Source organism: Sebastes fasciatus, chromosome 13 (assembly GCF_043250625.1).
Source record: "Sebastes fasciatus isolate fSebFas1 chromosome 13, fSebFas1.pri, whole genome shotgun sequence".
Taxonomy (NCBI): Eukaryota; Metazoa; Chordata; class Actinopteri; order Perciformes; family Sebastidae; genus Sebastes; species Sebastes fasciatus.
Window position 1 is genome coordinate 29,619,156 of NC_133807.1, and position 23,110 is coordinate 29,642,265.

Consider the following 23,110-nt stretch of genomic DNA (forward strand, 5'->3'; position numbering starts at 1 on the left):
GCATTTTGTTTTTTTACATATTATACCATGAATTTTTCTTTTTTCATTTTTTCGAAATATTATACTATGACTTTTTTTTAAATGTTTTTTCTAACATACTATGACTTTTATGCATTTCCACCAAACCATCCACAAACTTTAATATGACTTTTTAATCGAAATATTATACTATGATTTTTCTGCATTTTCTTCAACATACTATGATTTTTTTTGCATTTTTTTGACATATTATACCATGATTTTTAAATCGAAATATTATACTATGACTTTTTTTGTCACTTTTTCAACATACTATGACTTTTTAGCATTTTTTCCGACATACCATAATATGACTTTTTATTAACATACTATACTACACTATACGTATTTTTTAAAGAAATACTCCCCATCATAAAGAGTCTAACAGGTCGGACCAGAGGATGCATGCTACATCTCAAGGGGGTGTAATGCAGAAAAATGTCACCCCGGATCTATTTTGTTTTTTTACATATTATACTATGACTTTTTTTAAAAACTTTTTATCCAAATATTATCCTATGCCTTTTTTTGAATTTCTTTTCCAGCATACTATGACTTTTATGCATTTTTTTCTACATACTTTAATATGATTTTTTAATCGAAAAATTATACTATGACTTTTTTGCATTTTTTTTTTACATATTATACCATGATTTTCTTTTACGCATTTTTTTCCACATACTATAATATGACTTTTTATTGACATATTTTTTTAAAGAAATACTAACTAAAGAGTAATAAAGAGTCTAACAGGTCGGACCAGAAGATGCATGCTGCAGCTCAAGGGGGTGTAATGCAGGAAAATGTCACCCGGATCTATTATATATCACTTCTGGGTCATTAAGGTCTCCTCTGATTGGCTCATCCGGGCTCTACATGTCCCGCCTCCTCCACTCGGTGAGGATATCTATCCCAAAGTCCAGCCCACGTCGTTTCAGTCCAGGAAGAAGAAGAAGAAGCGGATCAACGTTGTCTGCATCCTGGTGTCTGGTGTCTGGCTGGTGGCCTCAGTGCCTTTTTAACGTTACAGATTAATAAAATAACACCTGGTTGTACTACCAAACGTGTTCTATGTAGTCCAGGAGCAGCTGTGTGTCCCGGGTTAGACAGCAGAGAGCAGAGATCATGGACTGGACGAGCAGCAGTCGGGCCCTGTTGTTGTGGAGCTTTCTGCTGCTGCTCTGCTGCTGCGAGCTCAAACACAAGGTAAGAGGAGGAGATAGCTTCACTTACATGATGTTAGCTGATAAAATACACTTTTTACTGCCTTTTGTGACACAAATATGAAAGTCCAAACTAACATATGTGTCATGAAGTGAAGCTTTGATTCTGTTTGTGTGCTGACATGATGTAGAAGTAACTAACTAAAAAGCACTAGTTTTTGTGGTTTTGAAACTCTGCAACTTTGTTAACATTGTTTGTACATTTCCAATTCATCAGTCCATTGTTAAAATATGAAGAAAACATTCACAGCATATGAATTATATCTTCATCTTCTTTGTGAGAAACTCAGCTACTTATCCCATCACTCTGTTATATTAGAGCACTATAGGAATTAGCTGTGTTTCTACATTTATTAGAGGATAAACCCCTTGAGAGGCACAAAACATGGAAGTTAACAAACATTTAAGCACATAAATAATAATAATTAAACATCAATTCAACAACAATCAATATAGTAACATACACAAAGGCTCTCCTTCCATCTCATCCCAAACCTCACCAACATTACAAAGCATTAGTTTGTAAGTAATTTGTGGTTTTGAAACTCTGTAACTTTGTCAACATTGTTTGTACATTTCCAATTCATTAGTCCAGTGTTAAAAATGAAGGAAAACATTCACAGCATAGCAATTATATCTCCATCTTCTTTGTGAGAAACTTAGCTAGCTATCCCATCCCTCTGTTAGAGAATTATAGGAATCAGCTGTGTGTGTATATATGTTTATTTCATTTTAACATTAATTAGAGGATAAACCCCTTGAGAGGCACAAAACATGGAAGTTAACAAACATTTAAGCACATAATAATATTGATAGTAAATTAAACATAAATTCAACAACAATCAATACAGTAACATCATAGTCAAAGCCTCTCCTTCCATCCCATCCCAAACCTCACCAACATAACAAAGCTGTGCTTTATAAAACCCTGTAACTTTGTCAATATTGTTTTTACATTTCCAATTCATCAGTCCAGTGTTAAAAATGAAGGAAAACATTCACAGCATAGCAATTATATCTCCATCTTCTTTGTGAGAAACTTAGCTAGCTAGTAGAGGAATTTGTAAAAACATCCCTCTGTTAGGGCACTATAGGAATTAGCTGTGTGTATGTTTATTTAATTTTAAAATGTATTAGAGGATAAACCCCTTGAGAGGCACAAAACATGGAAGTTAACAAACATTTAAGCACATAAATACTACTAATAATGATAGTAAGTTAAACATAAATTCAACAACAAAACAATCAAGACAGTAACATCATACTCAAAGGCTCTCCTTCCATCTCAAAACCTCACCAACATAATCACATTATGTCAAAATACTGAGTCTATTCATAAAGAACAAGTAGATATAAGATAAAGAAGTCTTGAAGTCTTGGAAAGTCCTGGCCTTATCCCTCATACTCAGGTCATAGTGTAATACTATCATGTGCTAATATTATTACTGCTTGCATGTCAACACAACACCTCCTTATCTTTTCACAAGTCTGAACACAAATCCTTTGCTTGCACATCAGCAGCAACCTTAAAACTTATCAGTCAGTCGGTAGTTTTGGGCTCCTGCATGGTGCAAAGGTGGCAAACCAGGCAGCGCAAGGTGATGGGTTGATGTCTTTTTGGTCTTTGACATTGTGCTCATTTGTAGACATAAATACTTGTCATAAACACTCCAAACAGGTGACACAATTGGATCAAACAGTACAAATAAAAGCGTAATGCAAGAAAAACACGTGTCTCTGTGCTGAGCTAAAGTTTAAAGGATGCTTTCAGCCTTGTTGATTAGATCTCTACAGCCATCTGAAGTTAGCAGGACAGATACAGTGTGTGTGCTTCATCTGCAGTCTCTAATTTAAGTTCCACGCCAAAGCTTGCCATTGTTGTTGTGCATGATGATTCTTTGTGGTTAGGTCAATTAAATCATGCACGACCTGTGCCAGGCCAGTGCGAAAATTATTGGACTTTAATAGTTGTAATCCACGCGAGACAATCCACAAATGTGTACCATAAATGTGAAAATATTCCACGTGTACAAATGGATGCACAAATGCGTATATATCCATTTTACAAGCATAGGTTATGCGTATTTGCAAATCGCCCTGTATTTTTGTGGATGTGACTTTACACAACACAAAAATAAATGTTTGTGGATACTGAAAAATTTGTGGATCATGGTTGGGACAGATTTGTGGATTGTTTTCTTTGGATTACAACTATTAAAATCCAATGAGAACTTTATGGAAGTTTTTATTGGACTTTAATAGCGATCCTCAAATGTGTATGCGTAAATATCATTCCATGTGTACAAATGGATGCACAAATGCGTATATATATATATATCACTTTACATGTAAACCTATAACATTTTTATGTGGAATTAAAATAAGTGTTTACAAAGTAAGTTATGCGTATTTGCAAATGTATTTTTTGTGGATGTGACTTTACACAACATAAAAACACATGTTTGTGGACAGTGAAATATTTGTGGATCATGGTACACGTTTGTGGATTGTCTTCTGTGGATTACAACTATTGAAATAACCACACATCTTGGCCTCCGTGCACATCAAATGCAATATGATGTGGTGCACAAATGTTGTGTCTGTAAAGTAGCTGCAACTTTGCAACCATCTGGTGGTGACGGATTGTTATAAATAATTTTTTTACCAAAGGATTTTATAAACAGAGAATGGGATCCATAGTTTTCATGGCACAAATGGGAGCTAGCAAACTTGCTGAAACTGATCCAGATCCGTAGAAAGTCTCCAGGCGGAGACATTAGCTGCAAAGCCAGTAAACGACTTCAGCTAAGAGGCAGATTAAAGTAGCCTTATAATCCCCTATCATGTCTCAGGTTTAGCCTGGTAGACAGTCTGCTTGTGTAGTAAGGGTGACAAATGATGATGAATGCTATCTATAGATGGTGACATTTCTCTGTGTGTGTGTGAGAGAGGGATACAAATAAAAGAGGCTACAGAGAAAAGACTCATCTCTCTTCTCACTGCCTTTCCATCACATTTCAGCTATTTTAAAGTCGGCTTCCTTTTGTACTATAGGAGGATGTGTTGGTGACTCAAATGTAGCTCGCTGTTTCAGCAGCTATTACTGTTTGTTTTGCTTCTTCTCACATTATGCCGCCCCTTTACAACAACTCTGAAATTCCTTATAACTGACTTTAGACCACAACATGTCCCTCAGCTGCAGTTTGTCCCGTTGTCATTATGACCATATTCTGTATCTATTTTGCCTATTTGTAGATTCAGATTGAGCTGATCTGCTAGAAAATGTTGTGATCTTCCGCTATCTTATCACGACGGTAGATTGGCAGTGCTTTGACTGCCTGAACGAGGGCCGGCACGTGACATCCGTCCTCACTGAAACAACAACACGCAGAGAGCAGCTGAGAGGCTGTGTTGTGACAAGGACGGTTGCTAAAAAGTGATCTCAACAAAAGTTTTAAATATGAAACACGTCGACTTTTGTACAGTCATCTCCCCACGGCGTAGGCCCTCACCTCAACCTTCTAGTATAACTCAACTCTCTGATGGAAATCAAACATCCCCACGCCTGTGTCATCTTTATACAGCCCTGAAGGGAAACCTCTAATGACTTACTCGCATCCCCTCACATGTCCACAAAGGGATTTCTTAATTGACTTTCAAACATATTTTTGATGACATGAAGGTGTTGCTGTGCTACACTTCCCATGACAAGTTGCTAGGTGTGAGATAAGGCATTTCTTGGTTCCTGTGTTGTTTTTTTAATCTGCACCCAAGCAAGCTGCAAACGTATTGCTGCAGACACGTCGGTGGTAGTGGCTGTTCCACTTTTCAATTGAAAAACAGTGACATTTAGTTTAGAGCTGAGACTAGATGTCTTTTAGTAATAGTATCACAGAGAGATATTAGTTTTTGTCTCAAAGACACACTGTTGTGAGTAGGGGTGTAAGAAAATATCAATATACATGAGTATTGTGATTCTCCAAAACACTTTCAAGTTTTAATTAACCTCTTACAAATCTCACGGCCCGCTGTTGGGCCTGCCTGCTATTCAATCTTTCGGAGGTTGTGGCAGGCTCAGTTATAAAGCTAGAGGGAAGATACTGGTATCATATGAAACTAGAAAACCTAAAGAATCCATTGGTACCAACCACCATGTCATTGGTTAGTCGACTAATCGGTTGTTTTGGTCTTCGTCGACTAAGATTTCTTTAGTTGATTAGTAATTTTGTTATGCTTTTTCATGGTAAATGACTTATTTCCAAGACATTTATAAGCACATCTCTGATTTAAAGTGGTGCTTTTGTGTGATTCTTTGTGGAGAAACTCAGTTTTCCAGATCTGTAATAAATCAACTAATAAAATAATTGTTTTGGTCGAGGACATCCCTAATGTTTAGTCAGACTCACCATAAACTTTCCTGGGTAGTTTTCTTGCTACTGCTTATTTCAAAACTGATTCATTACATTTTCTTACATTTGGTATTTCTGTATTTGTCTCTGTGTGTAAATGACCACACAAAAGCCTGAAAGGTCAGACGATAAATGAAAATCCTTTGCGTCTGTTTCTCCTATAAGATGAGTGATTTCAGCTTTTGCCCAGATGCTCCGGTTTAAACCCTGAATGCCTCTTAACTACTGGTTGGTGATGTAATACTTAACCATCTTGAGGAGATGAGAGTATCTAACAAAGGAGTTCTAGTGCAAGTGTACTACTAAAGGGCGTGTGTGTACTCTCAGTGGGAAAGCTGCCAGTTACAGTCTGTCCTGTGTTCAGGTTGATTTGCCATTCGGGAGGCCGTGGAGCGCAGTGACCCTCCAGTCGGCTACCAGTGATATCCTGAGCATTGTAGTCCGTGTCCCTTTTTAAGCTGTGCCTGGTTCATTGTAGGGGAGACAGTGAAGACATCAGAACCTGCCAAGACGCCGGTCCCGCAGTAGTATTATGCAACTCGCTTACGCAACAGTTCTGTGTTACACAGAATGAGGAAATGATAGGTCATGCCCCAATTTTAAAGTCTTCTAAGGACGCTTTATAACTCACCTCCTCAATCACTCTGAGCAGCCAGACACCAGATGTTCCCGAACGCTGTAGAATCTCCAACAGTTGTTGAACATCAGTGTCCGTCCAAAACTAGGAGGCTAACAGCTGTTGAGAGAGGTATTTGTTTGCGAAACCAAGAACCCTGATAGAGGTTAACGGGGGGGCTCGAAAACAAGTTAGTTATGATTCTCCCAGTACAGTTGTGTGATGCTCACAAGTTTGCCCAGTGGGAACAGTCACAGGTGCACAATGTTGACATAAATGCCTGTATAGGATGTGAGACTACAGCAGGAGATCAGTAGGCAAATGTGGAAGGACCCGGTTTCCTTCCGTAAAGAGGGTGAAACTTTCAGTTTATGGGGTTGTTATGACCTTGGTTTCTGCTTGGTCAGTTATAACAGGCTGTATTTTCCCATTTTAAGTTTAAGCTGAAGTTGATTGTGGTGCACTTTTGGGGGGAAATGTGACCAAGGGGAACACCCTGAGTGGTGATGGTGGTTGCATTTGCTCTCTCCATACCACATGCTCAGGCCTGACTTACTAGCTCCGGTGGTTTGTTTGTGTCTGACTTAAAAGCACTTCAACCCCCACCTTCCTTATCTTATTGGTAATCTGCATCATAGTGTATGTAGAGGGTTATTTGCACAGCCCCCAGGGAGCTGTTCAAGGGGGATTAGTCAGGGATGTTGATCAATACCGCCGTGGTTCAGCAGGAGAATGAGGTCTGTCAGCTCAGCTTTTCATCATCGTCGTTTTCATCTCCTTTTCTGCCCGTCCAGACCGAAACGCAACCCCCGAAACGGGCTCAGCAGCGTTTTCCAACGTCTCCATTATAAGGGTTCTAAAACGCTAGGCACAAACACAACAAAAGTTATACGTTTTAAAACAAAAGCATATTAGTGTGGATGTAGACTAAGGCCCTGATCAGACAGAGCGTTTTTTTGCAGTTTGCTTTTTTTATTTTAAATGTTGCTAGACAACAACCAAACAAGTGCTAACGTTACCTTGTTACAAACCATGAACTGTACGCTCCCAAAATAGTTAATAGTTTAGTTTACATTAATGAAAACAACTTACGCAAAATCTAAAAGTCATGCACGGTACCTACAGTTGGTGAACTCATAACGCTCTGGGTATTCCCATAAAAACTCTTTAATGACATCGGACGCTTTTCCGCTCTGAGTTGAATTTTTTCCAGGGGGCTCCTGTTAAAACGCGAGGCGCACAGAGCAGATAAACGAGAGGCGCTCAATAGCACAAAAGCAGCGTGCAAAATGCTCCATTGAAAATAATTGCAAATAGCCGACCGAGGCTGCTAAAACGCACTCTGTCTGATGAGGCCTAAAACTCCTGTAAGTAAAGACGGCAGGTTTAGTGGCATTAGGAAACCATTTGTCACCTCAGTAATTGCCTGAAACTTGAAACTTTTTCATGTTATTAAAATACATAACATGTAAAAACACTAATAACGAAAAGTCCAGCCTCCTTCACTGGTTTTAGTTGAGAAAGTGCATCGTGTGTACACGGAGACACTGGTCAGGCTGAGTTCATACAGTCTTCTCGGGTTTGGCGGTCATTCAGAGCTCTCAAACGCCCCCACTGGACCTCTTCCTGCACATTGATGCCAAAACCCATAAGAAGCCCACGGCTTGGTTATCAAGAGCGGCGTTTCTAGAATTCCATAGTGGGTGAGTGGAGCACACATCACCCACAGCACTGTTAATTCAGGCGTAAGCCAAGTCATGAGACTGGGTCATAGATGCTGTTGTGGTTATGGGGTCAATTGTTTTCACTGGATTTGCTGCATCTTGATTATTTTGCGTGTCTCCGATGACTGTCATTGTATTGCCCCTATGTGGCCTGCGCTGTCTACTTCTGTCATTTAATGAACCAATCCAAGTGTTCCCATGTCTGTTCATGTCCCCCATATTTCTGAGTGGGAGTCAACGTGCTCCCATGTAGCCTTTCGGCCCACTATTCATCTGTGCAGCTCTTCACTCAGCTCATTGTGAAATCTGTTTTTTAAAAAAAAGCTAAACCAGCCGTATAAGGTGAGCTGGGTGGTAGCGGCACGAGTGTAATGCTGAAGTTGCACACATGCTCGTGCCCAGTTTGTTTACCTTCCTCCACGTTGCGACCCTTTGAACCTTCTGAGAGCTCATCCAGCAACATGCCCTCTGTTACCTAGCTAGTTGGCCCACTCCTAGTTTGCTCTCCAGCTGTCATTGTAAGGTATTGATTTGAAGTTCATTGATTTGTGAAGCAGCAGCAGACCAAGGTGGCACACTCCCCGGGGCGACCCCACCCCCCCTTCCAGCAAAATGCTGATGAAAACAAGCCCCATGCCGTAACTTCATTTATCAGACCATCGTCTGCCACATTTCTTTGTGTGTGAATAATTTAATCAGCATGCTGTAATTAACATATCACTAATGTTTGGTCCAGGTGCGTGTGAGGATAAGTAATGTCTGAGTGATTAGCGGCTGATGTCATTATTCACAAACCTCAATGCAGGAGCACATGGTTTGACCTAACCTGTGGACCTAAGTGGGAGCATGCATGCTCACACATGCCTGCTTGCTAATGTCTTGAGTTTAATATCACTTTGATTCATTTTAGAGATGCACCAGATTGTGAAATTCTGGGCTGATACCGATGTTTAAAATAACGATTTGGCCGATAGCGATGTTTTTGTTTTTGCTGTTATCGAACGTGGTGGACGGCGGGCAGGAAGAATTAGCGATGTTGCACTACTTTATACGGAAAATTCACGATGAATGGATGGATGGATGAAGTCATGGAGACATGTTAAATAAACACAAATCAACAAGTTGGTGCTCCATCTTACTGCTACTTTATGCTCCACATTTTGCATTAGCTCATTCATTAGCCGCGGCCGCCATGGCTACGGCGGTGGTTGTCCTTCCATCTCCAGTCAGCTTGGTTCTCAATTGGCGATCGTTCTTTCCCACGTGACTGCGTCATCGGCTGTCCTCGGGGTTCCCCACACACAACAGGATATCCCATCGTAAATGTTGAACATGTTTAATATTTACGATTTGAGATCGGTGCAGCCAGGATGGACTTCCGAGCCGATCGGGGAATGAAAAAAAACCACTCAACATGCCTCACACCACAGGAATATCTGGAAAGATAATCTTTAGAACCATCAAAAAATGTGGACTTTGCTGACGCTTATTGGGAGGAATCAAGCCCAAACATCGGCCTTAGCCTGCGCAAAATTGATGCAGCACAACAGATAAACTTCGTCCCCTGCAATCGGCGAATGGCAGTCAGCAAGGCGAATATCGGTCAATACCGATGTGCAGCCGATAAATCTGTGCATCCCTAATTCATGTGCATTATAAATACGTAGAGATGTTTGTTTATAGTACATCACCTTGATTTTTTTATATATTTTTTTTCTGTAGGGGTTTTGCAGCGCCAGCACAGTTTCCCTCCCTGAAAGCCTGCTCTTTGTGTCCACCCTGGATGGAAACCTGCACGCTGTTAGCAAGAAATCCGGCTCTATCAAATGGACTCTGAAAGAAGGTAAGAGTTTTTTCTATGCGTTTTTCTCAAGGCACAGTTCCTTATTCAGGTTACATTTACAAAAAAACAAACCGTGTACTTGTTGTGTTGCCACGGGGAAAACAATGAGATCCCACTGCTGTTTTGTTTTTAACCACAATGAAGTGATTGTGGCTTTTGTTATTTTCAGTGTTTGGGTATAGTACAACAAAAACAATAAGACTTTAATTAACTCTAAAGTGGGAGCCACATGTGAGACTTTAATACTACAACAAGGCTGTGCCACTCGGTTTCATCGTTATCTGAATTGATCTATTCTTAATTTTATTTAAAAGTACTCTCTGTGATCTTTTAATGTGAACAAAAGTCCGCCCCACTAGAATTTAAACCAAAATATTTGAATGCATTACCACTCCTGATAGTATAAAAGAATAAAACTTGAGTCATTAATACTTTCTGATGCTGTTTAAGGTTTGTTTACCCCCAGTGATACTTATATAATGAGAATAAAACGGGTCTATATTTTCAATTATGACCGGTTGAGGAAAAAAATAACTTACTTACTGATACAGATAGGGCTTTTTTAATTGGTATTCTTGTCTTAAAGGAAATGTTTTCTGTGATTAAGGAGAGGAAAAATGCTGTGGGGGCGTTCTGTTAGGCATGGAAACTAGATAATTATTAACCGAGAGGGTCAAAAATAGCCTGTGATCAAGGTCAGAGTGGGCAAGGGTAAGCAACTTTGCTGTAGTGTCACCTGCACACACAGCATGTACTATGGTTACCATGTTAATGTAGGCATTATACGCTTGAGAACTACATTAGATAAGATACACTGAAGGGTTAATGGAAAGCTGAAAAAAGGTCTGAGACATTTGCTGTTTCGGGTAGTTAATGTTTCAGTATGATAAGGATCACAGGGTTTTCTGAGATATTAAAACTACTGTGGTTTGACATCCTGGTTCGGGCCACCTAATACCCAAATCATTAATAATCACAAGCTGCTTCCCCCGCATCATCTGTTTATTCTGGAAGAGCTATTGAATATAAATCTGACCAGTTCTGTACCAGGCTCCGCACACACCTGTTGTTGCGCTCCAGTCAGGCAGCCATACACCCACAGCTACACCCACAGCTACACCCACAGCATGAGGGGGGGGAAGCAGAACTCTTTTCTCTGGACCAAGACAGTCAGTACAGCTCAGCCCACATGCATGTCCTCTCACTGTTTACTCCTCACTAACGGGGGTTTAGCTTATTTCTATAAAACCACTGTTTTTCTCACCACCTTCTGCAATTACACATACATAACGAATGCTGAGAGTCAACGACCTCCTTCAGGTAATCCTACGCCTCCCCCCGCCTCCCACTATGGTTGACCCCTTCAGGCACCTCCACAGAGATCAGCACCATCTGGTCCACGCCCTGTATGTTCACACTGTAGGGAGGTGTGTGTTTGTCTAGTAGCAATGGAGGTTAGGGCCTCACGTTTTGTCTCTTGGCTTAAAGAGCTAGTGTAGTGTTTTAACCTTCTACATTAGTGCTGATCAGGTTTCAAATAGATAGCCTATATTATAATATATATAAATATATATATATATATATATATATATATATATTTATTTTATTTATTTATATATATATTTAATATATACTTTTATATTTATATATATATATATATATATATATATATATATATATATATATATATATATATATATATATATATATATAATTATAATGTAATATTATATTAGTGCTGCACAATTAATCGAAATTTTATCGAAATCGCAATATGGGCTACTGCAAGGAAATCACAATATTTATTTAAGGTTAAATGTGTGTCAAAATAACATTTTAATGTAAATATTGTGGTTCTGCAGAGATGTCCTGGCCTACACATCATGTTCTACACACTTTGTTTAGTACAGATCTCTGCAAGAATCACACTATAATCATTTTAACATGTTTTTCAATGAAAAAAATTATGTAAAAATGACCATTCCTTCTAATATCGCAAATCACATCGCAATTGCAATATCAGTCAAAATAATCGCAATTTGATATTTTTCATATTTTTTCAGCCGTAGTATATATTATTATATATAATAATACAATATTTTTTTATTTCCCCTCCCCTCCAGGCAGCTATTACTTGCTGGCCATGCCACATGGTATGAAAATCAACATGGAGTTACTTTAAACGTGCACTTTCTTAGCCTACAACGATATCAGATTTTCACTACGCGATTATCGTGCCCAAAAGAATTCACGATAACAATATTGTCGCGATATCTATAGAAAATTTGATGAAAAATAATAATAATAATGCTATCAGTCAAATTCATCTTTCTTTGTTTAATTTGCATTTTGTCACAAAATATGTAGAGTGTAGGGAGATGGAGAGAGAGTCTGTAACCATTAACATGATATCAATATATGGCAACTAGGGCTGCACGATTTTGAAAAAATATCTAATTGTGATTATTTCGACTGATATTGCGATATGATTTACGATATTAGAGAGAATGATCATTTTTACATCATTATTCTCATTTTCATTGAAAAACACATTAAAATCATTATGATGCGATTTTTGTGTTGATCTGACCCAAACAAAGATGTTTTCTAAATCCTGTAGAATATGATGTGTAGGCCAGAACATCTCTGCAGCACCACAATATTTAATTTAAAATAGTATTCTGACACATTTTGCCTTTAACAAATATTGCGATTTCCTCATCATCCTGCGATTTGAAAATTGCACTAGGCCATATTTTGATTTTGCAGCCCTAAACACGACACCCCTACCTTCAATAAGTAACTTATAACTTTGACAGAAAAAACTAGACTTTCAATGTGATGGATCACATATTGATTTTCATTCTCTGCTGAATGGAAGCTAATAGCCGCCCAGAGGGTAGGACACATTATTGGATATTTTGGAAAATGGTAATGTAAAATTAATAAAACTTGTAGTAAAATGAGCTTTAACATGCAAAAACATGACTTAGTCCTTTTTGAGCACCCGTCCCTACACATTTATTTCCAATATTTAAAGAAAATAGTTCCAGGATGAGAGTAAAATCTGCTTCCTGGACTCTGTTTGATGGATATGGGGTGTCATAGAGGCTCAACGGGTTAATATGTTGTAGAACTTTGTAGAGGATGATCTAATATTAGCTCATTAAACAATCTTTTTTTGGCGTTACATGTTTGACTTCTATGCAGAAGGCTGCTGGCAGACGTGACTGTCATGTTCGCACCCAGGGGAACTCGTTTTCATTTGGACTTAGTGTTCTGTGCGGTTGAATGTCATTGTCTTACTCAACAGCTTCTGGCCACGGTTTCCATTGTTGGCTGATATTCTTGTCAGTCCTAACTTGCAGTCTTGTCTCCCTTTCTGTCCTCACAGATCCAGTTCTTCAGGTCCCCACACACGTGGCAGAGTATGTATTTTTTGAGTTATTCTCCTCAGGGGTGTATGTGTCAATATCCTTGTGTACTGCACCTTTTACAAAAGACGGTGAATGGTTATGGTAACCTGTTAAGCTTGTCTTATCTGTCACTCCCTGTACTGGTCTGTGATGTGATGCATCTTCTTAAATCTTGACTCTAGACCGGCCTTTCTGCCTGACCCCAATGATGGCAGCCTGTACTCTCTGGGAGGGAAGAACAAAGAAGGCCTCACAGTAAGAGGAAATCATTTTTATCACAACCGATAATCTCCCCTGACACATCGTTCAGTTTCCGTATTCTCTAGAAAAACACTTCCTCTCACCACATATGTATGTGTATCATGCTGAAAGTAATGCATCCTCATTCTGAAGAAACAACTGTGATGGTGCATGCATGATGTTCCCCATGTACTATCATAGGACATGCAGCCTGTTATGGTTATCTAATGTGCATTCATTCATTTTGCTCAACACAGAAATTACCGTTCACTATCCCTGAGTTGGTCCAAGCGTCTCCCTGTCGCAGCTCTGATGGCGTCCTTTACATGGGTAAGGCTAATTCTCAATCAGTCAATCAAACTTTACTTTTACAGAACCTTTCACACAGGTTAATGCAGTTCACAGATGACTGACGAGTCGAACACAAAACAGAACAAGTCTGACCCATGAAAACAACAATTAAGACGAAAAAGAAATCATTTGGGACCAATGCATGCGAGACAATAAAAAAAATAAAATAAAAAATAACAATAAAATCATACAAATTAAATACAATAAAAAAGGGATTAATAAAATGGCAAAATAGCAATAAAATATAATAAATTGATACAAATTAAATACAATAAAAAATTGATTAATAAAATAACAATAAAATATAATAAAATCATACAAATTAAATACAATAAAAAAGGGATTAATAAAATGGCAAAATAGCAATAAAATATAATAAATTGATACAAATTAAATACAATAAAATAGGGGATTAATAAAATATAATAAAATGATAAAAATTAAATACTATATAATAAGGGATTAATAAAATAAAATATAATAAAATGATACAAATTAAATACTATATAATAAGGGATTAATAAAATAACAATTAAATATGATAGAATTATACAAATTAAATACTATAAAATAAGGGATTAATAATATATGATAAAATGATACAAATTAAATACAATAAAAAATGGATTAATAAAATAACAATAAAATATAATAAAATGATACAAATTAAATACAATAAAATAGGGGATTAATAAAATAACAATAAATATAATAAAATGATACAAATGAAATACATTAAAATAGGGGATTAATAAAATAATCAAATAGGAATTATATTGTGCCTTTTGGTTCAACACATTGGTCTGTAGTTTCCTTGGTGTGTCTCCTCACCTAAATGAGCGGGTGTGTTATCTGGATATCTTCCAGTACCTTTCAGCTCTACTCAACCTGCGGCTGTAGCCTGTGTGATCTTTTGAATTTGAAAACAGTTAACAGAGGAGCGGTAATCTGCCTCAGTGACTGTGTCATTGTTTAAAGGGAAACGGGTGACATTTGCCTCCCCACAGACATTATCAGTGACGCTTTTGTTTGATTCAACTGAAGCTGCTGCTGGAACAAAGCATACTGGAGCAACAAGGGTCTGAATGTGGCGTGATCAAATTCTCACCCTTTTAAATTTCATACATCAACAGATCTATAGACCTTTTCAAGCTTGACAATATAAATATTGTAAATGGGACCCTTTGTATTTCCTGTTGCAATAGTTGTTAACACGGTAGCTGACAGGAAGTAAACTTGGACCAAAGATGTTGCCCTAGCAACAGAATGGCAATTAAAAAGAGTTTGTAGAAATGATCAGATCAAACTATCCTCCTTCATCATCTGGACCCTCTGAAGCAGCCTTTTCCTGATTTATGAGGTTTGCATTCATCTATAATAATTTATGATGAGGTATTGCTGCCACTCCCTGCATAGGTGAGATGTCGTTACAAATGATGGGTTGGCCGTTTAATGATCGAATGGTAACACCCATCACTGTGAAGGTTGAACAGGGTTCCCACGCGTCCTGAAAAACCTGGAAAACGGTTGATCAATTTTCCAGTCATTAAAAACAAATGGTATATACTATCTATCAGAGCTCCCCAAACGGATAATATTGCCATCCGAAAGAGACAAATTGTGTTCAGGATCATATTAATGTTCAAATTGTAGTTTATGGACGGGAGTATTTTGAATAAGATGGGTGCTGAACACACCTCCAAGTCACATCACATGGTCGTACATGTAGGTTGGATGACATTACAACGTAAGTGACCGAAACTCTGAATAATATAAGTTACATTATCCTTTAAATAAAAATATTACCTCTCTGTTATACCGCACCATTGTCACTGAAAATGTCCTGGAAAAAGTCCTGGAAAATGATAATAACAATGAAATAACAAATAATGAAAATGTAATAAAATGATATACATTATTATACATACAATACATATATACAATAAAATAGGGGATTAATAAAAAAAAATCTAATAAAATGATACAAATTAAATACGATAAAATAAGGGATTAATAAACTAACAATAAAATATAATAAAGTTATACAAATTAAATACAATAAATAAGGGATTCATAAAATAACAATAAAATATAATAAAGTTATACAAATTAAATACAATAAATAAGGGATTCATAAAATAATAAAATATAGTAAAATGATTAAAATAAATACAATTAAATAAGTGATTAATAAAATAACAATAAAATATGGATGATGGAAAATGATGTCTAGAAAAGAGTGGGAAGCCTGTTAAATGGCTGAACTGGTGCATCTTTTGTTCAGTTTGACAATTTCCTCTACATAATCAAGTCAGTTTTCTTTAGATGGGCCAAAATCACAAATTTGTCTCCGATTGTTTTTGCACAAAAAGCCCTTAAACAGAAGAATGTGGAGAAACCTCTTCCAGGAATGGACAGACGTGATGCAACAGGTGTCACGTTTAGAATAGAATTACAATATGCAGAGACAGGATGACACTGTTACGTAAATTAAAGCACAGAACATACTGTTAAGTAACTATTAGTTAAGTAGTTCTATTATTAGATATGATTATGAAAGTGAAATACATGTTGTGCCAAGAGCAATGCTGTAATGGTGGTAATAAATGTTGTGTGCATGTGTTTGTTCAGGTAAGAAGCAGGACTTGTGGTATGTGGTGGACCTGTTGACTGGTGAGAAGCAACAGACTCTGACTTCCTCCTTTGCTGAGATGCTGTGTCCCTCTTCATCTCTTCTCTATCTGGGACGCACAGGTAAAAAAATAAAAAAAACAATCCAGCAACACGAGTTCAGCTACTTTTAGCTATTAACTTGGCCAGCCTGATTTTAGTCAGGCGATCATTGCAGCCCTTCCCATTTAATTGGGCCTGTTTGATCACTACAATGTCTTTGCAAAATCTTGAATGACTGGGCTTGAGATTGTAGACAGATATCCTGCCATTCTTCTACTGTAATTTCTTCATTGAGATAGTAGAAGAAAACGTTAAAATCTCTTCAGCTTGTGTTAACCACAGACTTTATATCAGGCATCTAACTAAAAACCCATTGACCACCAGACGAGGGAACTGGAAGTGCTAAAATGCTAACTCATATCTGGGTTTTTGGACTCATTCCTGCAGCACTATATTTACCTCCTGCTCATCTCCCTCGCCTCAACAACACCGACCCCCCTCTCTATCCCCGGGGTGGTAATTGTAGTCAACGACCTCGAGCACGAGAGCCCTGCAGATTGAGTACTTGCTATAAATCCATCTTTAACTTGGTGTCAAGTCAAAGCTCACTTTGTCACTAAACAACGTGTATGCTGGATTTAGTTTCACCACGTCTCCACATCTCCACACAAGGAAATTCAACACCACTTTGCATTTACACCCAGAAATGGATACTCAAAGCCTGACTTTTGTGTGTGTGTGTGTGTTACATAAGGAAAGCAAATGTTTTCTTCCCCCTGTGTGAATATGCCCTCGTTGTTCATCTCCCTGCTAGAGTACACCATCACCATGTACGACACCAAGAGCAGAGAGCTGCGCTGGAATGCCACCTATTCTGACTACGCCTCCTCCCTTCCTGATGATGACACTAAATACAGTAAGACTCTCGGACACGCCTGTCCTTTTGGTTTAATTAAGTTTCTAGTGCTAATCATTTGTCCTGTCTTTGGTTCCGCCCGCAGAGATGGCTCATTTTGTGTCCAACGGCGACGGCCTCGTGGTGACTGTGGACAGCGAGTCCGGGGACGTTCAGTGGGTGCAGAACTACAACTCTCCGGTGGTGGCCATGTACATCTGGCAGCGCGAGGCCCTCCGCAAAGTTCCCCACACCAATGTGGCCGTGGAAACCCTGCGTTACCTCACTTTCATGTCTGGAGAGGTTGGCCGCATCACACAGTGGAAATACCCATTTCCCAAAGAGAATAAGCCCAAGAACAAGTTCATGTAAGCAGACTGAGTTTAACTGCCCCGACCTTTTGTCGGCTTTTGTTTTTATTATTGTTGCCACATTTACTACACGCTACTACACAACATCTCTCATTGGGATACATTTTTGAAAAAGGATGTAAAGGAAGGAACCGTGTATAATATTTAGGAGGATCTATTGGCAGAGATGCAATATAATATTAACAGCTATGTTTGCTTTTATTGTGAAACATAAGAATGGAAGGAGTGGATCTGGTCTGCGCTGCCTTTTGTCCAGATTGAACGGAGTAATACTATTTGCCGTCTTGGTTCGGACTACGGAGCCTCCGTGTTGTTTCATAAATGTAGGCGCAACTCAACCCGTTCCGCACGGCGTGATTTGGTTGATGCCTTCATTCGCGGTGCGAATGCTCAGAAAAATAGACCTTGTTATGGAAAAAAAGGAGTTGCTTTTTTGCCGCGTGATATCGTGGTCTGTGTGAAAGTACTTATGGCAAAAACAACAGTTTGAAAAAATAGATTGACGTGTGAATTAATCTCACGAAGAAATACGCTGCCGGTGTGTAAAGGCCTGTACTCTAGGACAGTGGTTATCAAAGGAGGGAATAATTTAATTTCACTATAACTCCATCCATAATAACACAATGACATAATCTATGATTATTTTGGTCATGGGTTTCATACATTTTCTGTAATAAAACATTTAAAAAAAAAATAGTATCAGATGGGGGACCCTGGGACAAAATCGTATCGGTCTGTGGTCTAATTTGTGTCAGTTTAGAGGTCGTTGACGTGAAAAAACACAGCTCTAGGATACCATTCAGGGTAGAAACAAACACTCCTTTAAACATGTTGCAACCTTCAGTATTAAAGTATTAATCATAACTTACTGAAATAAGTTGTACTTTTGTAAGATGTGAGATTGCTTAATGTTGGGATGGAGTCTAGACATGTCAAATCTAACAACTAGGTGCTGGCGGGCACGGTTTCAGCTCTGGTTTCATACTGCAGTACTGTTTCTTTATTTTTATATCTTGTGTTCACACCTGCTTCTGCTAGAAAGGACAAACAGGACTTTCAGTGGTTGTGAAAGTTTTGCCTGTTTAGGGAGATGAAGGAGAACTCTTCTCCATTTTGAATCTGTAAATACACTCCAGATGTGTTCACCAAGGTCGTATTCTGAAGTATGTACTGTATTTTCAAAAGTAAGCAAGCTTTTTCTTTTCCCTTTCTCAGGGCCACTTTGTACGTGGGTAAATACTCCACCAGTCTGTATGCCTCTCCCTCCCTGGTGCACGATGGAGTCACTGTGGTGGTGAGTGACCGTTAACATGTTTTATCTTCTTTTAGGCAAAACACAATCCTTATCAGTAAGACATGAACATAAACTGAGTTTTATTGTTTTCATAATCAGTCTTCAGTTTTGGTTAGTGGTTTCCAGTTATGCTAGTGGGTTTGTATGAACACATCCTGTTCCAGTTGTGTCTTAGCTTGTGTTACTTAACTTGCGTCACTTTGCCTCACTGGCCCGGCTCCATAGAATAGTAGTTTACTGATACAAGAAACACTCGAGTTTTTTTTTTTTCTTATGTAATCCTGTGAAGCATCTGATTCGTCTGAATCCCTGAAATGTTTGTGTGTGTACGCTCAGCCTCGTGGCAGCACCTTCCCCATGCTGGAGGGTCCCGACAGCCAGGAGACTGAAGAGGACAAGGAGTGCGTCATCACACCCAGCACCAGCGTCAAGTTCAACGCTGCGCTCCGGGAGCGAAACCGCATCCTCTTCATGAGGAACTACCTGCTCCTCATAGGTACTACATCAGTACACAAATCATTCGGTCTGAACTACCCTCCTGGTGCAATGCTGGAGAGGGTTTCAGGCACACCACCTTAAAAGAGAGAAGTCTTAGTTTCACTAACAATTCATTCGCTGGGGTTTGACATCAGGAAAGACTTCTATAAAGCGCTAATTACTGTATGTTGAGAGGTTTCACTCGCAGTACTAGTCAACACATTTTGAAGCTCAGGGCCTTGAGTGACTGTGTTGCACTGAGACCGCCCTCTGCTGGATGATAAAATGAATAACATTATATAGCGTTTCCTTACCATTTAACCCAAAGACACCCACCATAGACACGTCTTTTTTAGGGTGGTACAGGAGGTCTTTAGGGGGAGATAGCCGGTCAACAGTAGATGTCTCATAGAAGTGATGTACATCATCTGAAAGCTGGGAACCTGAAGATTAATTTGAGATGCTGCTCAGCACTGAGTGTCAAGTTGTTCTAGTCATTAATCAGAAATAAACATGAATAAATGACTTAATTAAAATAAAGTGTATAAGGATTTAGAATATTATTATTATAGAAGTATATGATGGTCATCCCCATGCTCTATTATGTCTCATAAGTTGTTGCAGCAATTTTGGGGTTGATACCATTTATTACACAGATTTGGTGCTAAATGTAACCTTTTTTTTACCTCTCGAGAAGTGATAATAATGATCAATAATCCCTCCAAAATACCACATTAAGACACCAAGACCTTGAGGAACACCATAGAAAAAGCCACGTGTTTATTTGGTATAAAAAAATTGACATTTTTGGAGATTTTTGCAAGAATTGCATTTTTTTTGGCGATTGGATGGCGAGCACTTCTGTTGTGTGAACTGCTCAGAAACTCCCTTATTGTCAATCTAGTTATAGGAAAACCATCCATCCTCTGAATGCTCTAGGTCTTTAGTTTGTGGCTGTAAAGTTTCATGAGGCTGTGATTATCCTAGAGGTCACTACAGGTCATTTTATACAGTGAGGTCACGTTTTTAAAAAAAAAATGGTCTCGCTACAATGAAATGTCTCCTATGGAGACTAACATCATCACACATGAATACAGTTGGGCTCATTGGATCCACAAGAGTCTCAGCTTTACAGTGATACCCAATTTATGTAATTCCAAGACTGTTTAGGGACCCCAGTATGCAGAAATATTCAAATACACCTTTTTAGAATCGACGAAACTACATGTGATTATCATAAAGTGGGCATGTCTGTAAAGGGGAGACTCGTGGGTACCCGTAGAACCCATTTTCATTCACATATCTTGAGGTCAGAGGTCAAGGGACCCCGTTGAAAATGGCCATGCTGTTTTTTCCTCGCCAAAATTTAGCGTAACTTTGTAGCGTTATTTAGCCTCCTCCCTTCCTTTAAGACTGAACCAGCTTCAGCCTCTTAAAAACAGTAATGTTGCTAAAGTCGCTGCGGGTTTCAGAAAACTATAAATACTTTTGGTATCACAACTGAAATCAGTGTTTGGTTTTGGTGAATGTCTGTGAAACTGATGATTAAAAGGTCAACCCTTGCATTTCAGGTCATCATGAGACGCCCCCTGAAGCTCACACCAAGATCCTGGAGAAGTTCCCTGACAGCTTCCCTCGCAATCAAGGCAACGTCATCCCACCAACTACTGACAAGAAGGTTGAGGAGGTGTGTGTGTGACCCATGAGATATTTTGTTTTGAAGATTTGTTTCTAATGTTAACACAAGATGTTCTCACTCTCTTCCTCCCTGTCCTCACCTCCCACCATGTTGTAGAAGGTGAATGATAGTGGTATGGATGATGGGCCCCCTTCTCCTCCGCCTGAAACATCCATCCAGGAACCTGGGACCAGTGGTCGTAGTGTGCGTCCAGAGGCCCCGGTGGACTCTATGCTCAAAGACATGGCCACCATCATCTTCTCCACTTTCCTCCTGGCTGGCTGGGTGGCCTTTGTGATTACCTACCCCAAAGTAAGTCACACAACACCACCTAGTGGACTGTTCTAGTACCTGCACCTACCTAGTGATGACAGAAGATCTTTCACATGTAGAAAGAGAAATATAAGTCTCAAATCCGCCAGTGGACAAAAGTGCTGAATACACTTTTGTTATTCTTAAGCCCCCTTTCCACCACAGGAACTTTCCCTCCAGAACTAAGAACCTTTTCAGGAACTCATTGCATTTCGACAGCAGGGACTGGGGTTTAAGTTCGGGGACATTTTCCGGGGTTTAGAGCCTCAGACATTGTGTCCTCTCTCACCACAGAGTGTTCACAAGCAGCAGCAGCTGCAGCACCAGGAGTTCCAGAGACAGATGGAGGAGAAGTTGGAGCTGCTCCAGAGACAGCAGCCGTTCCCCCCTGCAGACGTGGGCCTGGGTTTGGCTCCGGACAGCGACTATCTGGAGGTGGCTCGCACTCGCTCCGAATGCTCCGACCACAGCAGCCCCAACGTCACCCCCCGCGCCTCCAACCACTCCAACCTGTCTGTGTCTGAGCTGGGGAGCTCGGCCAATGAGCACGAAGATGGAGGTAAAGATTGAGAAATTGAGAATACATGCACACACTTTGTACTACAATTTTTAACCCTGTTTTCACTCTCCCAAATGATGCATTTGTCTTTTCAGAGGAGGACTCCAATATTGTCAGAGTGGGCAACATAACTTTCCGCCCCAAAGAGGTCTTGGGTCACGGTGCTGAGGGCACCATCGTGTACAAGTAAGTCTGAGCAACCAGTCAGCAATTCTCCATGATAACCTTTTTGTTTAATTTGTAAAGTACTGAAGAAACATCACACATAGCGAAAATATCACACATCCATCGTTTCTCCACAAGGGGTCAGTTTGACAACCGCGCAGTGGCAGTGAAGAGAATTCTCCCAGAGTGCTTCAGCTTCGCAGACCGGGAAGTCCAGCTGCTGAGGGAGTCGGACGAGCACCCGAACGTCATCCGCTACTTCTGCACCGAGAGGGACCGTCAGTTCCAGTACATCGCCATCGAGCTGTGTGCCGCCTCACTTCAGGAGGTAACGAATGGCTTAATAGACGAGATGTTTTTCTTCAGCAAAACAAGTATTTTGCTAATAGCAGCCCAGTTTTTAACTGATGATTTAATGATGCATTACCTTTTATTGTGTCAGTAGCATGCAGTTGTACTGCGAGTCTTAAGTGTACTGTATGATTTTGAAAGCTTGGCAATAAGTGGAGGAAACAGCCAGGATTCTTTGTCTTCATGTCATTATTGATAGTAGGGCTGACCCGAATGCTTACCATAGTAATCCATCTCCAAATCAGTATTCCAATGCTTCATTTTTTAAAAATATTTTATATAAGTATAAATCCCAAAATAGCCCATGATATAAGGAACAATTGCACAACATTATTCATTATTAGTTTATGTTACGTGTGTGAACAGTAGTGTAGCAGCGGCACTGTCCCGGGCACTGAAACAGGGGAGATGGAGACAGACAGACAGAAGAACATGTCAGCCTGCTGCGCCGCAAAGCTTCGAATATTTCTCACTGAAGCTTCGAAGCCCAAAAAA

General features: G+C 39.3%; 1 protein-coding gene across 2 annotated transcripts in view; it reads left to right on the plus strand.

Moving 5' to 3' along the window:
- The first annotated feature begins 948 nt into the window (after positions 1-948).
- Positions 949-23,110, plus strand: part of ern1 (endoplasmic reticulum to nucleus signaling 1) — a 30,845-nt gene continuing 8,683 nt past the window's right edge. For both annotated transcript variants that reach the window (XR_012596798.1, XM_074656759.1), the window contains exons 1-15: positions 949-1,224; positions 9,713-9,833; positions 13,228-13,261; positions 13,432-13,504; positions 13,747-13,819; positions 16,472-16,594; positions 17,328-17,429; positions 17,515-17,776; positions 18,995-19,073; positions 19,410-19,569; positions 21,122-21,237; positions 21,346-21,540; positions 21,835-22,099; positions 22,195-22,285; positions 22,403-22,592. Coding sequence is in view for 1 of the 2 variants with exons in the window: in XM_074656759.1 (XP_074512860.1) it covers positions 1,144-1,224; positions 9,713-9,833; positions 13,228-13,261; positions 13,432-13,504; positions 13,747-13,819; positions 16,472-16,594; positions 17,328-17,429; positions 17,515-17,776; positions 18,995-19,073; positions 19,410-19,569; positions 21,122-21,237; positions 21,346-21,540; positions 21,835-22,099; positions 22,195-22,285; positions 22,403-22,592 (1,965 nt within the window). In the remaining variant the exon portion in view is untranslated. The remainder of the gene's footprint in view (positions 1,225-9,712; positions 9,834-13,227; positions 13,262-13,431; positions 13,505-13,746; positions 13,820-16,471; positions 16,595-17,327; positions 17,430-17,514; positions 17,777-18,994; positions 19,074-19,409; positions 19,570-21,121; positions 21,238-21,345; positions 21,541-21,834; positions 22,100-22,194; positions 22,286-22,402; positions 22,593-23,110) is intronic.